This window comes from Peromyscus leucopus, chromosome 5, assembly GCF_004664715.2.
Source record: "Peromyscus leucopus breed LL Stock chromosome 5, UCI_PerLeu_2.1, whole genome shotgun sequence".
In the NCBI taxonomy this organism is placed as follows: domain Eukaryota; kingdom Metazoa; phylum Chordata; class Mammalia; order Rodentia; family Cricetidae; genus Peromyscus; species Peromyscus leucopus.
Genome location: NC_051067.1, coordinates 76,363,732 through 76,385,203, shown reverse-complemented (window position 1 = coordinate 76,385,203; position 21,472 = coordinate 76,363,732). Strand labels below are relative to the sequence as shown.

At 40.0% G+C, this 21,472-nt stretch overlaps 1 protein-coding gene across 1 annotated transcript in view; it reads left to right on the top strand.

Moving 5' to 3' along the window:
* Vps35 (VPS35 retromer complex component) overlaps positions 1-1,398 on the top strand; it is a 39,222-nt gene extending 37,824 nt beyond the window's left edge. Inside the window, exon 17 of the mRNA XM_028893961.2 lies at positions 483-1,398. Coding sequence (XP_028749794.1) covers positions 483-662 — 180 coding nt within the window. The 3' untranslated portion in view covers positions 663-1,398. The remainder of the gene's footprint in view (positions 1-482) is intronic.
* The last annotated feature ends 20,074 nt before the right edge of the window (positions 1,399-21,472 follow it).

Sequence of the window (21,472 nt, the reverse complement as noted above, 5' to 3'; positions counted from 1 at the left end):
CTCTCTCTTTCTATAGATTCGATACTTTGTTTAATTTATGAAAATTTGGCTTTGCTTAGTCTACCTGCGACCTTCTTCCATACTCCAGAATCTTTTTCTGTCTGCACAGACTGTGCAAGTAAAAAAATACCAAGTATACATTTACCAAGTAGGCTTGATTTGTCATCATGTAGCAGTTCAGCGTCAGTCCTAAAGGCATTGTCTATTTGTAACATTATAGTATTCATTAAGATTTTTAGGTTAAATACAATTTTAATTTCTGTTCTTTTGCCAGTTGATGTTACTCTATATTTTGAGTTTTTTAAATTCTCATTCTGTCCTGAATGAATAGCTAATAGTTGTTGCTTAAACTTGGAATCACATTCTCATATCTTTTTCATAATTATTCAGGTATTTGATGAAAGTAATACAAGTTCCTCACAACAGTGCTCCTAAGTTGTTTTTTGTGATACATGCCTGCTACACAATTATTCTTTTTGTAGGTAACAATTCAGGTCTTGAACCAACTTATTCAAAAGATTCGAGAAGATCTCCCAAATCTTGAGTCCAGTGAAGAAACAGAGCAAATTAACAAGCATTTTCATAATACGTTGGAGCATTTGCGCTCAAGGCGGGAATCACCAGAGTCTGAGGGGCCAATCTATGAAGGTCTCATCCTTTAAAAGAAGACAGCTCAGCAACTCCTTTCTACCCACCAGAAAGGGCTTTACTAGGTCTCCCTTCCATAGATTGTGCCTTTCAGAAATGCTGAGGTAGGTTTCCCATTCCTTACCTGTGATGTGTTTACCCAGCACCTCCAGACACCTTGAGGACCTTAACTCACTTCATAATTGTTTAAGTCTGTCTGATCACCCCAAGTAGCATGACTGATCTGCTCTTTAAACTTATTGTGATCTGTGAAAATTGAAAACAAAACCCACTTAACCTGGCTACTAATGGAGCTCTCTTTCCTTATTTTATTTTGTTGCATTGTTGATTGTGTATTTTCTTTATTAATGGGGAGTACTAACCCAAACATACTTGTTTATTTGTTCTCTGGTCCTATTTGAGATTACTTTAAAGGACAGGAGTACTGTGTGTGAATTCAGCTTGGGCTTTCCCTGATTGCAAGATAAAGCCTATGTGTAATATATCCCTACAACTAGAATATATTAATGCATGTTGAAGAATTTTAAAGCACCATGGTCAAAAGCAGAAGCTATATTTTGCATATTTGGACTCAGCTATCCATTAAGAACTATGTCGTCAACTGGACACATCAAAGTAATTTGATTCTATAAAATAGAAATTTTGTGACTTAATGTAATTTATGTATAACCTCCACTATTGTAAATTTATGTGAAATGCATCACAATTACAACTTTTTCATCAGTGAAATAATAAAGTTGCTGTTAACAATTTTGGGTCTTTCTTGCTTTTTGTACAATTGATGAAGGGAACTCTAGTAGATTACCTGTGGGGTGCCATGTATACTTATGGAATTCTCTTATTTAACTCTAGTTTTAAGTACTTAGTGAACGAGGTACCATCTGTTATTTCAGACATTTACAGCTAATAGCCTTTTTCAAGCACACCTGCTTTTTTAGGGCATGATGAGTTACCATAACATCTCTAAAAGGCTCTTTCCCTGTGTAGTTAATCATTGTGTAAAAGATACTCCTGAAACTGCCTAAGAACACCCATGTCACTATTGTCCAGTGTAGGGACTGAGTGAAGTCCTGAGTGAATATGGATTGTTTACATAGGGACCCCAATGTCCAGGACTACAGTGCCTCATCCCACGAGCGTGGTAAACCTTACCTGGGCGAGGCTCATGAGGACTAGCAAAGCATTCCCCTACAATCTGAGTGTGGGTGAACAGTTGCCACCTGCATCCTCCTCCTCCTTGGTGTCTGTCTCTCACTTGCAGAGACTGCCTCCTCTCCCTGTACTGCACCTAGTCATGACTATGAGGCAGGGGGTTGCTTGGCTGGTAGCTTTCCTGTACCTGTTTCTGTCTGGCCTTCCTTCATTTCCTTGCCTCCCCTTGTCATGACCTTAGCCCGTAGGTCATGGTAGTCTGGATTAGAAATGTGGGGACAGCTTAGCTTGGAAGATTTGGTTATGACTGACTTCTGAGTGCACTCACATGACTGTTAGCGGGAGGTTTTAGTTCCTGTCCCATGGCCCTTTCCACAGGCATTAAGAATCCTTTTATTTTTAAATTAATTAATTAATTAATTAATTAATTAATTAATTATGTATACAGAAGAGGGCGCCAGATCTCATTACAGATGGTTGTGAGCCACCATGTGGGTGCTGGGAATTGAACTCAGGACCTCTGGAAGAGCAGTCGGTGCTCTTAACCCCTGAGCCATCTCTCCAGCCCCAAGAATCCTTATAACATGGCAGCTGGCCTCTCCAGGACAAACCCCAGAAAGAACAAGGGGGATACCACAATACCTTTTGATGACCTGATCTTGGAAATCTAAATTTCCCATACTGAAAAGAATTATGCTCCAATTTTTGTCTTTCTTTAGATAGGTTTTCCTTCTATAGCACAAGATGGCTTCAATCTTGTAACCTTCTGCATCTTCCTCCTCAGTGTTAGGATTACAGGCCTCTTCCACCATGTGCCCCTCTGATTTTATTTTTAAGAATTTTTTAAAATTATGCTTTGGGGATTTCATACAAGTATACAATATATCTTAAGCACACACAGATATCTGCTTCCTCTTCATGTCCTCTTTTTCCCCCCCCCCATTAACCCACTGAGTGGCAAGTGCTGCCTGCATGTTTATGGGTATGGAACAAGACACTAGAGCAAGGGTAACTTACTAGTGCCCACACCCTAGAAGAAAAGTCCCCATTCCCCAGCGGCCATCAACTGCCAACAGCTCCTCAGCTAGGAGTGGGACCTCATGAGACCTGCACCATGCTGGAATGCTGACTGGCTTAATCATGTTAGGCACCAGCAGTTGATGTGAGTTCATAAGTGCATTTCCCAGTCACATTCAGAAGACAGTGCTTCACATCCTCCAACTCCTGTATTCTCCTGGCCCCCTTTTTTTGCAATGCTCCCTGAGCCTTGGGGTGAGGGGGATGAGGTGGGAAGTTGATAGACATGTCTTAACACTTTGACCACTTACAAATTTGCGTTGTTTTTTCTACCATAAAAAGAAGCTTCTGGCCGGGTGGTGGTGGTGCATGCCTTTAATCCCAGCACTCGGGAGGCAGAGGCAGGTGGATCTCTGTGAGTTTGAGGCCAGCCTGGTCTACAGAGTGAAATCCAGGACAGGCACCAAAACTACATGGAGAAACCCTGTCTTGAAAAACCATTTAAAAAAAAAAAAAGAAGAAGCTTCTGTGCAGTGCTACTTTGGGTATAAACACAAATATTTGGAAGGCACTTGCTAGTGTGTCATTTAGCAAAACAACAGTAGTAGTTTTACACCTAGGACTTACAACTTTCATAGCCATGAGCTTCTAACAAGGCTTATAGTAGTAGCAAGCCTGAAACCTGATCTGAAAATGGCTAACCCCTTAGCAGTCATGTCATTATTGCACAGTAGGCACACCTTGCCTGGCAGGTTGGTATTGCAGCATGCAGGGTCCATTGCTGGGTAAGTCCATGTTTTTAAACACCCCTTGCCTTACCCCAGGGGCAAGCACTCCAGCATTGTAGAAGCTAGCCACTAAGGAGGAAATTTTCAGGTCAGTTCCAGCTTGGTTATTCTATCTTGGAAACAAAGTGTGTTGTGTGTTCATCAGAAGGGTCTTATCATCCAGCTGTGGTGGGCAAGAGCAGTGGCGATAGCCTATGTTGTTTAGGGTGCCTCGGGCTCCCGACAAATAACTTGCAGGGAAGCATTGTATGTCTGGCACTGAGATTTTCATTTAATAATCATGTCTTCAGGGAACAGCATTGTTCACACATGCAAGGTACCACTTGAGGTTCCTTTTTAAAATTATATATATATATATATATATATATATATATATACACACACATATATTTTATGTGTATATATTTAATTATATATGTACACACATATGTATATATAATTAAGTGTCTCTAAGTTAGTTTGCAAAGTAATGGGTTTCCATAAGCCTTCTCCTTTCATCTTCAGTTTTAGTTAACTCTCATTCTCCTACCCCCATTCTCACTTAAGCCATTAACCACCATTATACCTCCCTCTACTTTAATATCTCATGAACATGTATTCTAGCCCTCAATTAAAGCTTCTTATTCTGCCCTTTCATGGACCCTTCCTGTCTTCCTTACTTGTGCAGACATTCAAAGCTAAACATACAAATCTAAAAATTTGATGCTCAGGGGGGTTCACATATGAGAGAGAACTTGAGGGCATTTGTTCTTTGGAGCCTGGGATATCTTAGTATAATTTCTTTTGTTTATGTCCATTTCCCTGCAAATTTCATAGTTTTATTTTACTTTATAACTCAATAAAAGTAAATAAGTAGATGTAGCATATTTTCATTATCCACTCATTAGATTGGTTATATCTAGGCTTTCATTTCCTGACTATTGTAATAGAGCACAATGACCATAGATGTGCCAGTGTTTTTAGTACAGTGGTTCTCAGCCTTCCTAATGCTGCAATCTTTAATATAGTTCCTTATGTTGTGGTGGCACCCAACTATAAAATGATTTTTTTTTGTTTTTGTTTTGGTTTTTCGAGACAGGGTTTCTATGTGTAGTTTTGCACCTTTTTCTGGAACTCACTTGGTAGCCCAGGCTGGCCTCGACCTCACAGAGATCCGCCTGGCTCTGCCTCCCGAGTGCTGGGATTAAAGGCGTGCGCCGCCGCCGCCGCCGCCGCCGCCGCCGCCGCCGCCGCCGCCGCCGGCCGCCGCCGCCGCCGCCACCCGGTTTATAAAATGATTTTTGTTGTTCATAACTGTAATTTTGCTACTTCATAACTAATTTTACGTTACATGAATCATATTATAAATATCTGATATGCAGAATACTCTTAGGTGACCCCTGTGAAAGGGTCATTTACCACCAAAGGTGTCGTGACTCCTAGGTGAAAACTACTGCTCTAGTAGCCCCCTTGGGCTGGGCGGTGGTGGCGCATGCCTTTAAGCTCAGCACTTGGTAGGCAGAGCTAGGTGGATCTCTGTGAGTTCGAGGCCAGCCTGGTCTAAAGGACAGGTACCAAAACTACACAGAGAAACCCTGTCTCAAAAAACCAAAAAAAAAAAAAAAAAGTCCTTTGGATACGTGTCCAGGAGTGGTACAGCTGGATAATGTGACAGATCAATTTCTAGTATTTTAGAACCTCCCATGTTGATTTCCATAGTGACTGCACAAATTCACACCCCCACCAGCTGTGAATTTGCATTTATTTTCTTGATACTGGTTCTGATTGGGGTGAGGTGAAATTTCAAAATAATAGGTTTTGTTTTGTTTTGTTTTTGTTTTGTTGTTTTGTTTGGTTGAGACAGGGTTTCTCTGTGTAGCCTTGGCTGTCCTGGAACTCACTTTGTAGACAGGATGTCCTCGAATTCATAGAGATTCTCCTTCCTCTGTCTCCCAAATACTGGAATTAAATCATGTGCTACCACCGCCCAGCTCAAAATAGTTTATTTTTAATAGCATTTCCCTGATGTCTAATGATGATGCTCACTGGCCATTTGTATTTCTTTTGAGAAATTTCTGTTCAGTTTCATAGGCCTTAAAAATTATTTTTGTGTATGGGTGTGTATGGATGCCTTGCCTGTATGTATGTCTGAGCATAATGTGTGTGCTTGGTGCCTTTAAAAGTCAGAAGAGGGTGTTAGATCCCCTAAAACCTGAGTTACAGATGGTTGTGAGCCGCCATGTAGGTGCTGGGAGGTGAACCTGTCTCTTCTATATGAGTAACAAGTGTGCTTCACTGCCTTATCTCTCCAACCCTAACCATAGTCTTCCTTCCTTCCTTCCTTCCTCCCTCCCTCCCTCCTCCCTCCCTCCCTCCCTCCCTCCCTCCTCCCTCCCTTCCTCCCTCCCTCCCTTCCTTCCTTCTTTCCTTTTCTTCATTTATTTGTGTGAGTTGTTTTCTTGGTGTTTCGTTTCTTGAATTTGTGTCTTCTGGATACTAATCTGTCAGATGTATAGCTGGAAAATATTTTCTCCCATTCTCTAGGCTGCCTCTTCACTCGCTTAACAGTTTTTTGTTTTGTTTTGTTTTGTTTTTGCTGTGTAGAAGCCTTTTAATTTCTGAAGATCCCATTTGTAAATTCTTGACTTTATTTCATGTGTTATTGAATTCTTATTCAGAAAGTCCTTACCTATAGCTATATCTTAAACCAAAAAAAAATATGTGTGTGTGTGTGTGTGAGAGAGAGAGAGAGAGAGAGAGAGAGAGAGAGAGAGAGAAGAGAAGAGAAGAGAAGAGAAGAGAAGAGAGAGAGGAGAGAGAGAGAGAGAGAGAGGAAGAGAGGAAGGGCGGGGGAAGAGAGGGAGAGAGAGTTTACATATACCATGGTGAAGGTCTAGAGGCTAGAGGGTAATTTACAGGAGTCAGCTCTTTATGGGAGTCAGCTCTCTTCTTCCACCACGTGGGTCCTGGGGAATCAACTCAGGTCATCACTTAACTGCTGAGCTTACCCTTACCTACTGAGCCATCTTGCTGGCCCGTATGGCTATGTCTTGAATACTCCCTGTTTCTGCTCTCGCAGTTCTATACTTCCAGATCTTATGCTAAGGTCCTTGACCCATTTGGAGTTGAGTTTTGTACGTGGTGAGTGGTAAGGATCTGGTTTTATGTCGATACAGTTTTCCCAATACCCTTGGTTTAAGATTCTATCCTCCAATGTGTATTTTGACATCTTTGTAAAAAGCCAGGCGGCTGTAGCTGTATTTCCTTGTCTATTGCGTTAATCTGTTTTTGTACCAGTTCCATGCTGTTTCTATTAGTGACTCTGTAGTATATTGAAATCAGCCATTATGAGGCCTCTTGCTATATCGTTTTTGCTCATTATTGCTTTGGCTCTGTGGGGTCTTTTGCCCTTCCATGTGAATTGTTTCTGTTTCTGTGAGGAATTGAAGTAGCATTTTGATTGGGAGGGCACTACATTTGTAGATGGCCTTCATAGGATGGCCATTTTCACCACGTCAATCCTGCCAGTCTGTGCATATAAACTGTTTCTATCTCTTCAGTGTTTTAAAGTTTTCATTGTGGAGATCTTTCACATCCTTAGTTAGAGTTTTTCTAAGGGTGGTTGTTGTTTTGTTTCCCCTCTTGTGAATGTATTTGTTGCCCTGATTTCCTCTCCCTATCTTTGTCATTGGTATGCAGGAAGGCTCTGATCTCTGTGTGTTAATTTTGTAGCCTGTGAATTTGCTGAAAATGTCCTCCATTCTTGGTGATTCCTGGTGTCTCTGTCTTTCTCTCTGTCCCCCTGTGGTCTCCTAGGACAGATGGGGGATGACAGTAAAGCATTGTCCATACCTGGACATCTCTCAGAGAACATGGCAGGAATGGGGCCACTCTCTACTCAAATCAGGCCTGGACCCACTCAACTCCATGGAGACAAAGCCCATGCATGTCATGTGCATGTCATGTTAGAGTCAGTTAAGCTGTTTCCCCACCAGAGAACTGGCTCACCAAAAGCCATGTGACTGGCAGTCTGCTAACCTAACTGATATGCTTGGAAAGGCCCTGCTGCATTGTAGTACTTCCTTCCATGTGCTTTGGTATCTGTTGTCATTAACATTGGCCTTCAATCAGGTCTGCATATGCAAATTAGGTGCATTTCCTTCCTTGTTCCTTTGTCATCCCTCCACCCTGACTGGAACTATATAAGCTAACCCTGTTGCTTCAATACCCTTCACTCCCCTAGACCCTGCTCCCCTGCTCCTCATCCTGAGACCTCTGGAGCACAACAGCTGATTGGGAACAGGGACCCACTTCCCCTGCCCCTTTCTACCTGCAGATAGGATGTAAAGTTCTCAGCTATTGCTACAGCACCATGCCTGTCTGCTTCCCACCGTGATGATTATGGACTAAGTCCAAAAGGTAAGCAGGATCCCAGTTAAATGTTTTCTTTTATGGGAATTGCCTTGGTCATGGTGTCTTTTCACAGCAGTAGAACAGTAATTAAGACTGTTGTATATTCGTTGAGGGAGCTACTCTATGGGCTACTCTACTTTGTCTAGGGATGGCCCATAAGATTTCTTCCTTTCACATTACCATGCCGATTGGTTCAGGTCTTGTTTAGGTAGCCATATTGTTGAAGTATCAGAAGTGACGCTTCCCTGTCATTTCTAGGAGCTACAATTTGACAGCAGACTTCCTGGTCCTCTGGCTCTTGCAGTCTTTCTTCCCCCTCATCCTAGAAGTGTCCTGAGCCTTAGATGTAGGAATTGTGTTATCCATGATCAGTTGTTCTCTTTATTTTAACCAGCTATGGTTTTCTGTAACTATCTCTGTCTGTTCCAAAGAGAAGCATTTTTGGTGAAGGTTGAGAGCTACACTTATTTGCAGTTATAAGGATAACAATTCAGTTAGAAATTATACAGATCTAGTAAAGTGGCAGAAGTAGGTTCTCCTCTAAGATCCATGACATTGCTATCTGTCTTAGGATTTCTGTTATTGTGATGAAACACCATTAACAAAAAGCAAGTTGGGGAGGAAAGGGTTTATTAGGCTTACATTTCAGATTGCTGTTTACCACCGAGGGAAGTCAGGAAGGAACTCCGGACAGGAAACTCAAAGAAGGCAGGATCCCGGATGTAGGAGGTGATGCAGAGGCCATGGAGGATACTGCTTACTGGATTGCTTCCCATGTCTTGCTCAGCCCACCTTTTTATAGAATCCAGGACCAGCAGCTCAGGAATGGCACCACCCAACGTGGGCTGGGCCCTACCCCATTGATCACTAAATGAGAACATGCTTTACAGCTGGATCTCAAGGAGGCATTTCCTCAGCTGAGGCCTCTTCCTCTCATGACTCTAGCTTGTATCAAGTTGACACACAAAACCACCCACACACTATCCCTAAGTAGCTGGCTCATTTCCTCTTGCTGAACAGGCCTTAAGTTCAATTAGACAGCTATTGGTTACAACTCAGATGAGTACCACTATTGCATCCTTAGGGATATCTTTTTTTTTTTTTTTTTTTTTTTTGGTTTTTCGAGACAGGGTTTCTCTGTGTAGCTTTGCGCCTTTCCTGGAGCTCACTTGGTAGCCCAGGCTGGCCTCGAACTCACAGAGATCCGCCTGGCTCTGCCTCCCGAGTGCTGGGATTAAAGGCGTGTGCCACCAACGCCCGGCCTAGGGATATCTTACGATGTTGTTTGTTATTGTTTTTCGTAGGCATCACAGCTGGGTAGGATTACAGATTGCTTCCCTCCCTTGGCAGTGTGCATAGTACTTTGTGGGTTTTTGTTTGTTTGTTTTGTTTTGTTTTTTGTTTTTAAAGATTTATTTATTTATTTATTTATTTATTTATTTATTATGTATACAGTGTTCTGCTTGCATGTATGCCTGCAGGCCAGAAGAGGGCACCAGCTCTCACTATAGATGGTTGTGAGCCACCATGTGGTTGCTGGGAATTGAACTCAGAACATCAAGAAGAGCAGCCAGTGCTCTTAACCTCTGAGCCATCTCTCCAGCCTACTTTGTAGTTTTATGGAAGCAAGACTACAGGAAGAAAGCTTTCAGGTTATATCCCATTCATATCATCTAAGTCCTTTGTCATAAGTATCTGGTGTCTTCAGCCATGGAGATCTACCTTCAACCTCTGAGAGGCAACCAAGGGAAATAACAATAGCTTAGGAGTCACTTAGACTACCCTGGCCAACAACTATAATGGAGGTTTCTTATGCCGGATGCTGGGATTTTTGTTAAATAGTTAGTTCATGGCTCTTATGAGGAATATTGTCAGCCCAGGTGGCATAACATCATTTAAGAGGTGTGTATGTGTGTGCACTACACCTATATGTATTATATATAATTGTAGGTAAATACAAAATAATATTCTCTGAGGCTTTATAAAATAAGCAGGGTCACTTGAATCAATATATTTTCTAATTTTATCTATTTACCTGTAAATTTCTTTATTTCATTTCCTTATAGCTGAATAGTATTCCATTGTGTATATGTACTATATTTTCACTATCCATTCATCAGAAAGATATTTATGTTGTTTTTATTTGCTAGGTATTATATAGTGTGGCAGTGACTATTTGTTGAGTATCTGTGGAGTAGGATGTCTGTGGAGTCCTTTGGCCATATGCAAAGAAGTAGTATAGCTGGTTTTTGATGATTTTGGTTTGAGGAATATGGTTTCCAGAGTGGCTGCACCAGTTTGCATTCCCAGTGATGGTGAATTAAGGTTCCTTTTCTCTACATCCTACCTAGTATTTGTTACCAGTTTGTGTTTTTTTTTTTTTTTTTTTTTTCATCTTTTGTCATTCTGGCTGTGTGAAGATGAAATCTCAAAGTTGTTTTAATTTGAATTCCCCTAACTGCTAAGAGTACTGAACACTTTTTGATGTATTTCTTAGCCATTTTTGGTTCTTCTTTTGAGAACTCTCTGTTCAGATCCCTAGCCCATTTTTTAAAAAAATCATTCATTTCTTGACTCTTGATTTTTAGTGTTTTGTATATTCTGGATATTAATCCTCTGTCAAATGTATAGCTGACAAAGATTCTCTTCTATTCTTTGGTTTCTTCTTCATCAAAAGCTTTCTAGTTTTATGAGGTTCGCTTGTCAGTTGTTGGTCTCAATTATTGGGCAAATAGAGTCCTATTCAGAAACTCCTTTCCTGAGCCTATATCCTACTGCCTATGTTTTCTTCTAGCTGTTTTAGCATTTCTGATTTCAAAATGAGATCTTTGATCCACTTGGATCTAATTTTTGTGCAAGGTGATAGATACAGGTCTAATTTCATTCTTGTATATATGGACATCACCCAGTTCTCCCAGCACTATTTGTGAAGATATGGTATTTTCTCCAGTGTATGTTTTTGGCCTCCTTGTAAAATATCATGACTGAAGTTGTGAGTATTCATATTTGAGTCTGTTTTATTCCATTGATCTCCATGTCTGTTTTTATGCCAGTACCCTATTGTTTTTATTACTACTGTAGGTTACAGCTCAACAGGGAAAGCTATTCTGGCAGTCGTGACCCAAGGAATACTACAAAGCCACACCACGCAACAGACCTCACAGAAGCGATTTATTGGGAAAAACACGAGGGTGGCTACCTCTACTTGGAAGAGAAGCAGCAAAGAACTGAGCAGGAGGCAGGCTTTATATAAAAGAGTTTCTTGGAGGGTGGAGCTGTCCAGGGTGGCCTGGGATTGGAGAGATTTTGTGGCCTGATCTTAGGCTTTTTTTCTTAGGGCCAGGCCTGGCCACTCTCCTACCTTAAGGGGCTAGAAACTGATGTTTGAGCTGTTAAAGTAGTCTAGGGGCAGGGCCTAGCCATTCACTGGCCTCAAGGGTCTGGGAATGGTTGATATGGCCATTAGAGAAGTCTGTGTGTGCGGGGGTTGAAGGACCTAACAGCTCCTGCCTCGAGGGCCTTACAACTATAGCTCTGTAATATGTATCCTGAAATCTGGATTGGCAATCCCTCAAATGCTGTTCTTTGGCTGTCTGAAATATTTTCTGGTTCCATATGAGTTTTAGGATATTTTTCCTATTTCTGTGAAAAGTGTTGTGGGTATTTTGATTGGGATTATACTGAATCTATAATTGTTTTTGATAGGATGATAATTTTCATAATATTAATTCTACCATTCCATGAACAAAGGATGCCTTTCCATTTTCTTTTCTTTTTTTTTTTTTTTTTTTTTTGGTTTTTTTTGAGACAGGGTTTCTCTGTGTAGCTTTGCGCCTTTCCTGGGACTCACTTGGTAGCCCAGGCGGCCTCGAACTCACAGAGATCCACCTGGCTCTGCCTCCCGAGTGCTGGGATTAAAGGCGTGCGCCACCACTGCCCTGCACCTTTCCGTTTTCTAATGTCTTCAATCTCTTCAGAGACTTAACATTTTCATTGGAGAAGTCTTTTATCTCCTTAGGTTTATTTCTACATAATTTATTTTCTTTGAGGATATTGACAATGGTAGTATGTCCATTATCTCTTTCTCACTGTATTTGTTGTTGGTGTATAGAAAAGCTCCTGATTTTTTTTGTACATTGGTTTTGTGCCCTGTCATTTTGCTGAAATTGTTAATTGTTTCTAGAAGTTTTCTTATGAAATTTTTGGGATCTCTTATGAATAACATTAAGTCATCTGCAAATAGGGATAATTTGACTTCTTTTTACTATTACTATCCCTTTACTTTCTTTCTCTTGCCTTATTGTTCCAGCTAGTGCTTTAAGAACTATTTTGAAAAGGAATGGGATAGTGGACAGCCCTCTCATTTTTTTATTGTAATGAGATGGCTCCAAGTTTTCTCCATTTAGAATGATGTTTGTCATGTATCGCCTTGATTATGCTGACATATGTTCCCTCCAATCCTTGTCTCTCAAGGACTTTTATCATGGAAGTATGTTGGATTTGTCAAAGGTTTTTTCTGCAGCTGTTGGGATGATCATGTGATTTTTGTCTTAAATCCATTTATCTGATTTATTATATTTATTGATGTAAGTATGTTGCATTTCCAACTCTGCATTTCTAGGACAAAACAAACTTGATTGTGATGGATGATCTTTGTGATGTGTGCTTATATTTGGTTTGCTACTATTTTATTGAGTATTTTTTCATTTATATTCATCAGGGATATTGGTTTGTGGTTTTTATTTTTTGTTGTATTGTTACCTGGTTTTGGTGTTAGAGTAATAGTGGCTTCATAGAAAGAGTTTGGAAGTGCTCCATTGCTTCCTTCCTTCCTTCCCTCCTTCTTTCCTTCCTTCCTTCCTTCCTTCCTTCCTTCCTTCCTTCCTTCCTTCCTTCCTTCCTTCCTCCCTCCCTCCCTCCCTCCCTCCCTCCCTCCCTCCCTCCCTCCCTCCCTCCCTCTCTCTCTCTCTCTCTCTCTCTCTCTCTCTCTCTCTCTTTCTTTTACTTTTTAAATATTCTAAGAGTATGGGCTTTAGATCTTCTTTGAAAGTATGATAGAATTCTTTGGTGAATCCATCTGGGACTGGATGGGTTTATAGTTGGAAGACTTTTTTATTCTTGTTTCAATCTTTTCCTTTGATATGGGTCCGTTTAAGTTGTTGATCTCTTCTTAGATTAACTTTAGTAGTTTGGATGAATCCAGAAATTCATCCATTTCTTTTAGATTTCCCAACTTATTATGATCAATCCATGTGAGTCTATTAAATGGGTAACAGAATTTATTAAGATATAAATTGAGGAAATACACTCACAATTACAGAATGGAGTAGACAGCAGAAGTCATCCTCTGATCTGACTGGGGTGAATCCACCTCACTGGCAGGAGCAGGGAGAAAGGGCATTTGACCCTTCTCCAACTCCTTATAAGAGGTCATGTACAACAGCAGGAAGCACCGCCTCCTTCAGGCTCTAGAGCCCAAGGTCATGGGCTGAGAAAATGCCACTACATTCCCCCTTTTTGTCTATATAAGAAGGTTCTAATCTTAATGCAAACTGTATATAATAAGAATGATTATCAAGTATTGTCCAGGAAAAACAAAGGGTAATAACATAAACAAGAATGGAACTACAACCAACAAGAATAACATCAAACAAGAAAGACATGCTAATTGTCCAGAAATGTCCAGAACGTAGGTAAATGGCAAATTACCGAGATTACTCCAATAGCTGTCCTATCTTGAAGATTCTGACTCTAGTACTAACATGTTCTAGCTAAGATATGAGAAGATTGTAACTGTAACTATCTAGTCTTCAACTCCATCAAAGATCTGAGAAGGAACATTATAATACCTGAGAAAACAGGAGATGGATGCAAGCAACTTTTGTGAATCTTGCGAGAGTAGACAGAGACAGCTGGCAGCCTGGACAGTCACCTGAAGTTTCTCATCATTGTTGGTGCATTCAAATTGGCTACAGGCCTAGAGTATCTGACAGACAGTTTTCAGAAGCAGGAATTTTGAAAGGCCGTCTTACCCTGTCTTGGCAGAGTTCAGTAAGTCACTTTTCCTTGTGTCTTGCTCATCCAGAAAGGACAGCATTCATACTGTCAGCAGTTGAGGCAAGGGCAGTTCTTTGTCTAGTAGGTTATTTTGTGCCAAGAAAAAGACAAATTTTATTTTATTTGTGTTGATATGTGGTGATATTTTATTTATATGTTAATAAATAAAGTTTGCCTGGAGATCAGAGGTAATAGCAAGCCATTAACACAAAAGTCAGGCAGTGGTAGCACACACCCTTAATCCGATCACATGGCAGGCAGGGTCTCTGTGTGTTCAAGGACACACTAGGGAACAGCTAAGCTTGGTGACACACGCCTTTAATCCCAGTACCAACCAAAGAGACCTGGAGGTCTGTGCAGACAGGCAGTGATGAGGAAGTGAGGTCGCTGGGCTAAGAGCCAATGAGAGGGCAAAATAGCAAGGTAATAAAGGCACAGATTAGACAGGAATTGGCTCCCTTTTGGTAGCTGCAGATCTGGAGAGGTAAGGTTGGTGGCTATCACTATTTCCCTGATCTCTAAGGCTTTCACCCCTATATTTGGCTCCATGTTTCTTATTTATTAATAAGACCATTTAGAAATTTGTGTAAACAGAAATGTCTCAGAAGCCAAACATTCTCTCAGGATCAGATTGGTGCTGCCAGGAGGAATCATGTCTCACATCAACAGAGTTCTAAGTTATCAAAACATTTAAATGCCATATTCTCTAGGTCTATGAAGTGTTTGAAGACTACCTATCCATCTAACAAATGTTTCTGTAAGTCTGAAGAACCTAACAACTGTAGAAATGACAAGCATGAGTGATTATAGCTCAAGTCTTCTCTACTTGAATAACTTAAGGACTAAAGCTTCCCATTAACAAGATAAACAGTCTGTAAGCAGATGTACCATATAAGGACAGTGACCTCAAAATTGTGACAATACACAAACTAACTTAAACAGAGGTAGGAATGTATAGTGAAGTATGCAATATGACAATAATCCTAAATATGTATCAATATACAAAATATCCTGAACAGGTAGAACATACATACAGTATGACAAATATAATATTACATTTCTATCAAAATACAAAATATTCCAAACAGGAGTAGGAATATGTGTACAACAAATATAGTTTTGTATAAATATGTATCAGTATACAAATTATCTTTAATAGGAATATAAGAATAGTTTACATTTGCATCACTGTACAAGAATCCATATTAGTGCAAGTTTTCTAAGGCTGATATTTTACTGAATTAGTTTACTAGTAAATACAATAATCTACCTTTATATCCTATACCTATTCATTCCCCCTTTTCTTTTCTAAAAGGGAATGCTGAATCCAAACTTTGTTGTTCCACCCCCAACCATACAATCCATAACCCTGAGAAAAATGAAACATTTGGGAGAGGGGTGCCGTTTTCTTATAATTACTTCCTGCTTTTTAGGGGATGACGGTATCTCCGTAGGGTCTTGTAAAAAAGCATAAATTGTTAGGTCGCAATAGGGCTAGCCATAGAGTCTGCAGCTAGTCTCAGTAATGGATAGGTCTGAGATTCTGGCTAGAAGTGTAGTATAGTGGACCATCTCATCTTAGAACTGTCCTGAAGAGTTTTCAGTCCAAAGCTGATCATTGAGTAATGTTCTTAGGTACCATGGCATCTTTCTGGATTGAGTAGTCATTGTTGTGGAAATTTTACATGAATTATTTTCTATGGTTTTGCACAAAATATTTACATTCCCTGTGGGAGGACCTTCCATTGATATCTCTTGACTGGCTGGGAATTATTATAATTAGGTACTGTGAAGGCAAATTTTTCTCTATCCTCTTCTTGTAGAGGTATGGTAAAAAGAAAAGTCTTTTAAATCAATAACTATAATAGACCATTCTTTGGGTAGCAGGGAGGGCAACAGCAACCCATCCTGTAGAGAACCCATAGGCTAATTTGCTTTATTAATAGCTCTCAGATCTGTCAGCATTCTCTAGTTACCAGACAAATACAGGTGAATCCAAGGGCTGGTAGTCTCTTCAATGTGTTGAGCATTTAACTGCACTTGAACCAGCTGTTCTACAGTTTGTAGCTTCTCTTTTGTCAAAGTCCATTGTCTAACCCAGACAGGTTTATCAGTTAGCCATTTTAAAGGTAGGCTGTTGGTACTTCTGAGAGTTCAATAGCAGTTGTGCTCTGTTTATGTACAGCTTGAATGGTTGGTGGCTGTTTTTTATAGTTATGTTATAATATTATTCCTAGAAACATGCATTGGTCTGTATTCCCTTTCTGAGATTGTAGGAATTTTAATCTGGGTATTCCACCACTTTAATAGATCTGGGTCCTAAAAATTCACAGCTACATTTGCCACATATGGCCTCAGCCTTCCTCTTTGTCCTTCTGGCCCTATGCATTCAACCCATCTCAAACTTTGTTTTACCTTTAATAGGATTCCAGTCCCTAGAAATTGGACATCTACCTCTTGAAGAGGCCAATTCAGATGCCATGATCTTGGTGTAACTATAGTCAAATCTGCGCCTGTGTCTAAAAGGCCCTCTAGAACAATGCCATTAATTGAAGTCTAAGCTTTGTTCTTTGTTCTTTTATGGAAGTCTGCCAAAATATTCATTTTATTGTGTTCTTAGGAATTTTTGATTCATCTATCAGAGCTGTTCTATCATCCAGTGCAGTATCATTCTTTGCATTAGATGCTGGGTTATTTAATTGTCCTGGAGAGGAATTTCCTCCACAGTGACTGGAAATGTGTGGACCATGTTTGGTTTGGGGGCCTGTGAAAGGCCCCCTGAGGTGTTTCCCGCTGGTAAAAGGTTGCCTTGTATATCTATTGTTGATCTACATTCATTGATCCAATGTCGTCCTTTGCCACATCTTCTGCATAATCCAGAAGGTTAGGATCTCTTGTTTGGGTTATTTCTAAGGGAGTATTACTTCTAGGAGGACCCCATGCACAGTTTTTGCTTATATGACCTAGTGTACCACAGTTAAAACATTTGGCACCTTGAGGTCTCCTTCTGCCTCTGGAAATTGCCTCTTCTATCCAAGCCTCATTACCATAGTTAAGAGACTCAACATGATTTATAGATTGAATCTGTTCTCCCAGAAGTGCTGACCTGACCTTTAATGGTGTAAGTATTCTTTTGCATTCTGCTTTAGTGTTATTAAATGCCAAGGATTCAGTTAATACTTGTCTTAGTTCTTTGTCTGACACTGCCTTCTTTATAACTGTGGTCAGCCTTTGTAAAAAAAAAAAAATCAGTAAATGGTTCTTGTGGACCTTGGAAAATTTTTGTGTATAGCTCAGTTGGTTTTCCTGGTTCTGGAATTTTTTTCCAAGCATTTAAAGCTGCTATACAGCATAAGGATATTGCATGCTCCTCATAAGTAGCTTGTACATTTCTATCAGTGAAATGTCCTTCACCAAGAATTTGATCTTGGGAGATTTAAAAACCTCTGGTCTTACTCTGCTGTTCCAGACTTCTTGCTTCCTCTCTCAACCAGCTTTTCCATTGTAACTGCTGGCTATATTGTAGAACAGCTGAGATTAACTGATTCCAGTCATCTGGTATGATTCTATTTGTGGAAGATCACATATTTATCATGTTTTACATATGTTGAGTGTATACCATAGGTGACCACTGCTTCCTTAATGTTTTTTAAATCTCTCATAGGAATAGGTTACAACATATATTCCACATATAGCTCAGGATGTCTATCATCTGCTGGCCTCTCATGGATGATGACAGGATAAGCCATTGTATGAGAGTCATCTGGAGATGTTATGATTTGTATGGCCTTGCCCTTCTGTTTATTAGGTCCCTTGTCATCTTTTCTGAGAGTTTCTTCAAGAGCTTGCAACCAAGCATCTAGGGTTGCTTGCAGTGAGTGAATCTCCTCTGTTGTAAGGGATTTCAGAGATTTCATGGAATCATGCAACCTTTTATGTTCTTCTGAAACACATGATTCCATAGCCCTTAGTTTATCAGTTAATGATAAATCTTTCTTCCTCATAAAGTATCTGAATAGTGGCAACATTACTCTGGAGAGTTTATTGTTTTATCCATTAATTATTCACATTTATTATCAATAGAATCAAATCTGGTTGTACATTTATTATTAATTAACTGAAGTTCTTGTAGTAAGTTAGCAGATTCCAAAGAATCTTTTTAAGTCTTCATTGCTACCTTGTAAAGCCTGTATCAATTCCAATAATTACTTATGTTTGTTATAATTATTAAACCAGGTTTTCAATGCTATGTGAATTATTATGCTAAATGCTAAAATGGTGTATACCATATACATCCCAGGAAGGTCATAAATGTCCTGTAAAAATTCATTCATTATACAAGCAAAAAAGTTTTTAAATTCTTATGATGTGATATTTTCCATGTTTTGAGAAATATTCAATTTGTAAAGAAACTTATTAATTTGTTTATTTATTAATCAGTTTTAAGGTGTAAAAGTATCAAGTACTCTTAACTTGGATGAAGTCCTTGATTGCTGGTATATCAGTTCTTGTGGTTTTTTTGGGGGTGTAGTATTATTGCTTGGCCAGTAGGTGTCACAGGTGTAGCACCAAAACAAGTCTGGTGCACGATGACTCAGGTCCCTGAATGGCTCCTGTGAATTAAGCACTTACCCAGGCAACCCCTGATCAATAGGTCGGGTTTCTGGGACCACAACAGTTTGTGGATAATGATGCAATACACCAATAACCTGGAAGTGCTCAGGCACAGTCACATACCTGGCAGGAGCCACCTGCCTGGTTGATGCTATAGGTCTGGTAACGGCACTAGCCAGAGTGATAGAAGCCAGTGGGGCAGGCGGGTACACACACTCTCAAGGGTGGCATCCCAGGGTGTCCTGGAATTGGTAGCTGCTACAGTGAACAATTTTAAAAGTAAAGGAGCAACAGTCTGCTGGTAATCTCTAAACAGGCAGAGAACTGTGAGCTGATCCGGCCCCTAAACGCATGGAACTAGAAAGGCGCCTAATGCAGGCACCTGTCTCTGGTGCTCTATCTGCTGAAGAACACATGTGCTTCTGGCAGTGGTTACAAGAGCTGCTGCCTTGTGAGTCACCTGGCCAGAGAGTGATTGACTCACATGCTGTGTGAGCTTCCTAGTCTACAGGCTCACCACAGGGCTGCTGTATGCAGCTGGTCACCTGAGCAGGGGTCAGGACCTTCCTGGGTATTGAGGCTGAACAGGCTCTGCAGTGTGGATAAACTCATCAGCCCCCACCTGCATGCTTTAGGGTTTGGTCATGCAAGTAGCCCCAGTAGGAATGCGTGGGGCTCAGATCCATGTGGTTGGAACCAAGTGGCCCCAGGGTGCTAGCAAGGCTGACATGCAGCAAGCACACAAAGCCTCTGAGCCAACCTGTCATGGCTGCGGCAGAGGCTATGGGCAGAAGCTACAGGGAGTGTGGGGTCTTTTTGTTACATGGGTGCCACTTATTACGATCAATTCACATGAGTCTATTAAATGGGTAAGAGAATTTATTAAGATATAAATTGAGGAAATACACTTACAATTACAGAATGGAGTAGATAGCAGAAGTCATCCTCCGATTTGACTGGGTGTGAATCCACCTCACAGGCAGGAGCAGGGAGAAGGGGCATGTAACCCTTCTCCAACTCCTTATAAGAGGTCATGTACAATGGCAGGAGGCACTGCCTCTTTTGGGCCATATAGCCCAAGGTCATGGGTGGAGAAAATACCACTACACCAATTTAATGGAGTACATGTTTTTAAAGTATAGGAATAGTTTTATTTTATAACATTCTGAATCTTTGGTGTCTGTTGTAATGTGCTGGGGAACAATCTTTTTGTATACTATGAATGTGTATTACTCTCATTTGCTTATAAAAAGCTGATTGGCCAATGGCTGAGCAGAAAGAGATGGAGTGCAAGAGCCAGACAAGGAGAATTCTAGGAGTAGGAAAGGTGGAGCCAGAGATTTGCTGGCAAATGCAGAAAAGCAAGATGAGAATATCATAGTGAGAAAAGGTACCAAGACATGTGGCTAAAGATAAATAAGAGTTATGGGTTAATTTCAGTATTAGAGTTATCTGGTAACAAGCCCGAGCTATTTGTCGAGCATTTACAGTTAATATAAGCCTCTGTGTGGTAATTTAGAAGTAGCTCCCAGGATGGGAAAACTCTACTTTTTTCATAATGTTTCCTTGTTCATTTCTGATTCTGTTCATTTGAGTCATGACTGTACTTTTTTGTGTGATTTTATCTATTTAAAGAACAACTCTTAGTTTCATTGATTTTTAGTATTGGTTTCTTTGTTTCACTTTATTAATTTCTGTTCTTGTTTTTATCTAAGTTGTTCTATTACCAGTAAAAACTCAGTAGTCAGATATTGGGGTGAAAACATGATAGATCAAAGAAGCAGTAGAGAAGCAACCAGCTGACCTCTCCCTTTTTACTGGAAACATGCCTCTCCACACATCCAGGAACAAAAAAGGATCAGGAATCTCTAAATCCCTCCCTACTCTTTGCTGTGCCTCACTATCCATCTCCCTGGGTCCTCCATACTCTCTGTGGCTGACACTTGTCAGCTAGTCACCGGCTCTGCCCCTGATCCAAGGTTAATTTTATTAACATGGTCTCAGAGTGTCACAGTGCAATCAAATATTCCATAACATTTTCCTGTTTTGGTCTAAATAAAAAGGAAAGATTTTTAACTCCAATAGAGTACAACTATATACAATAAGAAGAATTACCATGCATTATCTAAATAAAAAAGAAAAAATTTGACTCTAGTATGGTGAAACTATATACAATAAGAACAATGATCAGGTATTGACTAAATAAAAAGGAAAAGTTTTAACTCTTAACTGAAACTATATACAATGAGAACAATTATCAGGTAAGAATTATATTCACAATGTATAGTTCATTTGTATTTGGCAAATTGGGAGAAAATACTCTCTTATATATCCTATCTTGGTGAGTCCAAAGTTTTACACTTAAACCACTTTCTATCATAACTTATATTACCAACCTAGAAATATCTTTTTAGACCTTAAAACATTTTCTTAAACAACTTAAGCTTTTATGTTTCTCAACCTTACAAACTTTATGTCTCCTTTGTAAGTTTCTTTTCTGAATTTAGTAACAAAGAAGATGGTATAACTATCTAGTCTTCAAATCCCATCAGAGACCCAAGAAGGATAAAATATTACCTGAGTAAACAGGAAGTGCAGAGTAAACAACTTCCAAAACTATAGAAATAACAAAGACAGATGGCTGCCTGGACAGTCATCCAAGTTTCCTCTGCAATGTTGGGGCATCCTTCTTAGGCCTACAGGCCTAGAATATCTGATAGATTTTTCTGTGAAGCAGTAATTTTGAAGGGCTCTTTTACCTCGTCTTGGCAAAGTTCAGCAGTCAAACCTCTTTGTGTCCTACT